General features: G+C 42.9%; 1 protein-coding gene and 1 long non-coding RNA gene across 4 annotated transcripts; both read right to left on the reverse strand.

Moving 5' to 3' along the window:
• Positions 1 to 249: 249 nt before the first annotated feature.
• Positions 250 to 1,175, reverse strand: LOC123092463 (uncharacterized). The gene is made up of 3 exons (XR_006444614.1): positions 1,037 to 1,175; positions 720 to 822; positions 250 to 581 (listed from the first exon to the last, which is right to left on the reverse strand). It is a non-coding gene; the product is annotated as an uncharacterized lncRNA (long non-coding RNA).
• A 1,891-nt stretch (positions 1,176 to 3,066) lies between these two features.
• Positions 3,067 to 5,650, reverse strand: LOC123130452 (signal peptidase complex catalytic subunit SEC11A). 3 transcript variants are annotated; one of them, XM_044550356.1, is made up of 8 exons: positions 5,434 to 5,650; positions 4,756 to 4,868; positions 4,155 to 4,226; positions 3,974 to 4,009; positions 3,826 to 3,871; positions 3,572 to 3,659; positions 3,419 to 3,476; positions 3,067 to 3,324 (listed from the first exon to the last, which is right to left on the reverse strand). In XM_044550356.1, the coding sequence occupies exons 1-8, from the start codon at positions 5,510 to 5,512 to the stop codon at positions 3,274 to 3,276; spliced, it is 543 nt and encodes a 180-aa protein (XP_044406291.1). In that variant the 5' UTR covers positions 5,513 to 5,650; the 3' UTR covers positions 3,067 to 3,273. The 3 variants fall into 3 exon arrangements, with proteins under 3 accessions (XP_044406291.1, XP_044406283.1, XP_044406297.1); XM_044550348.1 differs by having other exon boundaries at positions 4,128 to 4,226; XM_044550362.1 differs by lacking the exon at positions 4,155 to 4,226.
• Positions 5,651 to 5,939: the final 289 nt, after the last annotated feature.

Below are 5,939 nucleotides of genomic sequence, written 5' to 3' on the forward strand. Positions count from 1 at the left end.
GCCTTTTAGGGGACTAGAGGGACCCCATGCTAGTCTAGTGTTAGATGTTTATTGGTACGTGCCGATTTAATTAGTTTAGTCTTTGAGCTCGTCCATTGATTTCCATTATGGATTCGCCACTAGATTGTGTTAACTATCTTGATGTTATTATACAAGGGGCAGTGGCTATAGCCTATAGCACACATATTCTTCGATGCTGCAAAGTTCAGTTGCTTTTACTATAAAAATACCCGCTGAGGATCAGCTCCATGAACAAACAAATTCATTGCATTGCATTACAGTACATCATCAACGATGATGGATGGTTACACACCCCAATCCAAAAGGAAAAACGAGAGAATTAAGGGCAAAGTCAGAAGCACACATGTAGGACAACGCATACACAAGCATACACAGCTCAGATACAAAGCAACGACATAACGAGATGATATAACTCGTGGATTCTGCATACTCTTGATAGGAAACACTGAGCAAAACTTGCCTCCTAATAATAATAATAAGAAAATAAGCTCGTGTGCTTTCGCCGTCAGATCTAGACGCAGCACAGGTCGCACAGCCAGCAGCAGCACAGTGCGGCGACACTGAAAAGCATCCATCACCGAAATTAGTGGCAGGCTCTTACAACGTTGTGATGCGGCAGGTGAATTTATATACTAGCTCAAGCATATGAAGTTAAACATAAAATGTGTAACTAAACACGAGAGCTTGTGCGTGCCTACCATGCATCGAGGAAACCAGTTTTGCGGCCGCGTTGCCTTGTCTCTTCCCGGCGCGGCGAGCCGTCGCCACTTGCCGGCACCGTGCCCACTGTCGTCGGGTAGCCTGAAAAGATCGAACAGGTGATCCAGGTTAACAACAAACTGAACTTGAGAAAATAACACTAAACAAACAAGTTGTTTTATATTAAATCGGCGACAATTAATATGGATAGGAGAGAGCGGCATTTTTTCCAGCATCAGGAGGGAGAGTGAACATTCTAAGTATTTTTTGCTGCATCTGGAGTAGCAATTAACTAATCGGGCAGCAGCTTAGTTACCTGCCGGTGGCTGCAGGTCCCTGTGGTTGCTCTCCATCCTTCTATACTTGCACAATCTCTGGCTCCGAGGCTTCTTCGAGCACTCGATTGTTGTCGTTCGATCGTGTGATTTAGTTGAGAAGAAGCTAATCGCCAGCATCATATATATATAGCCCAGGAGAGCTAGCAGCCTAGCGCTGACCATGCATGAGGCCATGGGCACGTAAGATGGACCCGCCGCCTGCGAGATATTCGTTTCAGCACTTCTTTCCGCTGAAAAAAAAATGGAATTTGAGATGCTTGATCAATCGAGTTGCACCTCGAATCTGCCTTTGCTTTGCTGCCGGTGGCAAATTGTGAACTAAACCAGCGGCTCGTTTTCGACACGTTAACAACGACGGAAAACCAGCAGGACTATTTGTCGGCAGTCGGCGCCACCCAGCGCTAAGTTGATGTTCTAATCTAGAAAGTGATCAGGCAATATGACAATACTTACTTTAACACACAAAAAAATGATTCTATCACTTTAATTCGATTCTTGTTTTAAAAAAAGGAAGATGACCCCGGCCTCAAAAATCTTATAAAGTGATACATCAATATGTCTGAAGCGTCCATCATTAATTTGATTCTTGCCTTCAAAAGTTGCCTTCTAAGCGTGTGCACTTGCAAGCGAATCATTTTGATTTTTAGTAGAGCAAATAATATTTTCATATCCAGAATTTGAAAAAATATATATAATAGTTCGAGCAGTTCTATCCCTCACGTCACCTCCCTTTGTTTCCTGTAATATTGATCAAGAATTGATCAGTGAGCCGGCTTTGTGTATAATCACAAAAGGATCAAACACCCTTCTGCGATCAAAGTATATCTCATTTCTACGGTTTCAATAGACCATAATATATTTCCTCCGTTCCGAATTAGTTGACTCAGATTTGTCTAGATACGGATATATCTAACACGTTTTAGTGTTAGATACATCCATACTTAGATAAATTCGAGTCAACTAATTTGAAACGGAGGGAGTAGTTGAAAGGGAGTATTTCCTAGATTGTCGAAGCATTTTGGGGGTTTTTAATGGGCATATAGGTGATTTCGTTCATGCCAATTCACGAGCACGTGGCTCGAAATGGTATCTCCTTGATGAAACCCGTGTTACAGGAAGTACCGGCATACCGCGTGTGAGCTGTTTTGGGCTCCTTTTCTACTGGAGAACCTTCAAAGAATGACAAAGTCGAAAACACGTGCCACAAATGGTACAAGTTTTCGGACACATAGACAAAGTACGGACCGACGGAAGCATCGGATTCCCAGACTTTAGCGGGCAGTTCTAGCTTATCAGACAGTACGTGCTTGATGTTCAACACGCGCAGCGTCTTATCCTATCACCAGAAACGCAAGCACGACACCTGGTCAAATATTGTCCCGATCTTCCCTCCGCCCTAGTCAAATTATTCCCCATCTATACCGACACCTAAAATAGGATTGTGAGCAGAAGGTTACAGGTGTATGAATTAAAAGAAGATAAAGCACCCCGTATCGTAGAAGGGAATTATATCCTCCTGATCAGCATGCAATTTCAAATGTCCAGTAAGGCATGACATGTTTAATTTGATGGAAACGTTATTGTGCTGGGAGAGCATGACAAATTCCTTTAGCAAGCACGGCAAATCTGACAATAAACTGAACTAGGCGGATTTGCCACGCTTGCTAAAAAAATTGCCATCCTCGGAAAATATAAATTGCCATGAAAAGGTTATAGTTTCCATGCTCCTCAGAGAACGTTCGCTGGTTATCAAATCCATCTGAAACCGTACACTTCCATCCAGGAGATGACGGCAATAGTTTGCAAGTTACTGGCCGGCATAGATCAAACTGTAGATCTTTGCATGTAACACGCAGACAGCACATATTTACAAGTTCCAGTTCCCAAACTCTAGGCTCAACCAGAAATGCGAACAACCAGATTGCTGCAAACCACAGCAAATTTGACCTAACAGAACGCCTCCTGCCACCGACGAATTTGATTTTCTTTTTCCTGAAAAACTGTTACAGGCAGTGCAATATAAAGATCGAAATCATTAGTCAAGACCATCAGAAGATGACCGTTGCATAAGAGCCAGGTTTAGGCTTTAGGGCAGAGACAACAGTCAAAACGGATAAAAATACATCTTCCATTCGGTACACGGCGCAACAAAACTTGTTCTGCCCTCGATTACATTTGCACTACAAGATCAAGCTATGTGCTAAGGTCGACAGCTTCACTCTTTTGATGTTATGACAAGAAGGCCAAGCGCGCCAATCAGAAGGTACTGCAGCAACAGGCATCACACATTAGCATTTCATCAGTGCTTCCAACTCAGGAATAGGCTGGTCATCAGTACTTAATAAAAGAAATAGACATACCTTAATGATCGGCTTCTCGGTCATCACAATCGTAACCCACCCAACATATGGTAGATAGCTGTTCATGTAACAAAAGGGTAATGCCAGCTGAATTATTTTTTACCAGTATGAAGGCAGAAATGTGAATGTGATACAAATTTTCTAGGCACTCACCCTACAGCCCGCCCCATAATGTGATGCTTCTGAAGCCAAAGCTGCCCTTGTGCATACAGAAGTCGGTCATCCCCAAAATTATTATCGCCTGAAAAGGCAGTTCGTCACTTGAGATACAGCAGCACAGTGGCACCCAATGTAAATTATAAATTGCTAGCTGTTGACTATTATTGCCAGGATTGCAAAAACTACTTGGATAGTCAGCATATCACTGAAGAAAAACCTATGGCATTCAAACAGAAAATGACAGATACCTTTTGTGAGGATATCAACTTCTCCACTTTCTTGCCGTTCATGAACCTATACAGAGAGAAAAGTAAACTCAAAACAAGCACGAAAAGACTTACACGTCTAATATGTATATATATGGTGATTGATCACATTACTTCACAATTTTATTACCTTGATCACACGGTGAACAATTGGAATTTCACGGCCCTGCATAAATAAATGTCCAAATGTAATCTTAGTGTCTTGAACATCAAATATAAGCACACACAATGAAATATAGGACAAAATCATGGGTTCATGACCCAGCTAATAATTTAAGGCTTACAAAGTACAATACTTGAGTAGGACTTACGTCAATATTAAAAACAACTATTTCTCCAGTGCGGATAGGTTCTTTGCTCATGTGCAAAAACAGAATATCACCCTGCAAAACAGATAATTAAAGATACAGGGACACTAGTGCAAATGATAAAACCCATTTTAGACTACAGAACGCAAGAATGGCACTGGAATAAGAACAGAAAATTGAGAACATGGCATGGTGGTAACAGTAATCTCAAAAGGAAACTTCGATGAATTAGACCAAGATCTTAAAGGCGATAGGATAGTCCTTCACTTACAACCCAATGGAGGCCAATTATATTCTTATTCATACGAGAAAATCATGGGAATAATCCACCTTATGTGTTGCACATGCAACTTTGGGATTTCATATTGGTCAAATATTAACTTCAAATTACAAAAACGAATGTGTATGTCCACTTGCGCGCGTGCTTGGGTACCCTCTAATTCGACTCTGTCCGTTCACTTAGAAAGGATTTTATCAAAATTCCTGTCTAAACCAGAGGATAAAGTCGAATTAGAGAGTATCTAAAATGGCCCTCAAGAATCTAATGATCAGATACATATACAAAATTTAAGGGGTTCTCGCACTGTGTAAGTAGGCAACAAACCCTTTTAAATCCAGGCTCCATGCTACCAGAAAGAACCACCACAACTGGTGATTCGCTCCCTGTCGCGACCATCAATCCCTTCCATATGATCAATGCTGAGGTAACAATCATACCTGCCATGGGAAAAAAATAATGAATTCCCCTATGAGAACATTGTTGCAATCAACAATTACAAATATCTAAGAGCAGCAAAACCCCAAAATAACTAACAAATACAATGAGGTGCCCTGCCCCTCTTTCCCTATATTACGAATTTATAAACTGATTTTCAGAAGCAAGGAGAATCAACAAGCAATATCACTAGTAAGTAGGGTAAAAACAACACGGCCGGAAATCCCAGTATAGTCCTCTAAGGCTGTCAAGTCCAATGGAGTGGCTCGTGCACATTTCAGTGCGTGTGATTCTTCCAAGAAAACAACTTCATAAAGCTCTTATGACCAGATCAAGAACCCCCAAAGCCTTCATGCCCCAGATTACTGTTTTCTTTAGATCCTCCCTGCCTCAATCTGGCATGCGAAAACACGAAAACTACTAAACAGAACCGCGTCTTTCAGATCAAAACCCAAACTGGTCCACAGGGTAAACCCCTAACTTTGAATCCCGCCGTGATACAGCCGAAAATACATCTACCGAAAACGCGGAGACGAAGAAGAGATGGGAGAGCAAAAGAGACGTCACCGAGGCTGATGATCTGCGTGACGACCTGGCGGACCTGCATCGACCGGATCGACTCCACCTGGTCGCCGATGAACCCCATCTCGCCCGGCTGGCTCTGGGCGGGGATCTCTCTCCCGGCGACGTTTCTTCCGAGGGGAGGGGGCGGCGAAGAGCTCAGGATTGCGAGGACTGAACAGAACGAAGGTCTGCGTTTTTTCGTCTCCTTTTTGCAGACAGGACCCCGCGGACGCTGGATATTAGCTTCCGATCCGACGCGGCTCGCTCCACGTCAGAGGACGGATTTTAGTGCGTTGGATAGATATCGGACGGACAGTAAGCTCGGTGTTAATGCGTTCGGCTCGTTTCGGCGCGGCTCATGGCAGCTAATCCATATCTGTTTGTTGAATTGGGATCGGATGGCTACGCAGGTTCCATTCTTTGAACTTGGAAAAAAATTTGGTGGACCGTAAAGTAGCCCGGGGCCCTATTGGGTTGTATTCTCAAAACAAATGGCCCTATTGGGTTGT

This window comes from Triticum aestivum, chromosome 1B, assembly GCF_018294505.1.
Source record: "Triticum aestivum cultivar Chinese Spring chromosome 1B, IWGSC CS RefSeq v2.1, whole genome shotgun sequence".
NCBI classification, from domain to species: domain Eukaryota; kingdom Viridiplantae; phylum Streptophyta; class Magnoliopsida; order Poales; family Poaceae; genus Triticum; species Triticum aestivum.

Coding starts and splice junctions, on each gene's coding strand:
- LOC123130452 (XM_044550348.1), bottom strand. CDS start 5,512: ATGGGGTTCATCGGCGACCAGGTGGAGTCGATCCGGTCGATGCAGGTC. Junction 4,869..5,433: donor CACGCAGATCATCAGCCTCG/GTGACGTCTCTT, acceptor TTCCCATGGCAG/GTATGATTGTTACCTCAGCA. Junction 3,660..3,825: donor AGTTGATATCCTCACAAAAG/GTATCTGTCATT, acceptor CTGCCTTTTCAG/GCGATAATAATTTTGGGGAT.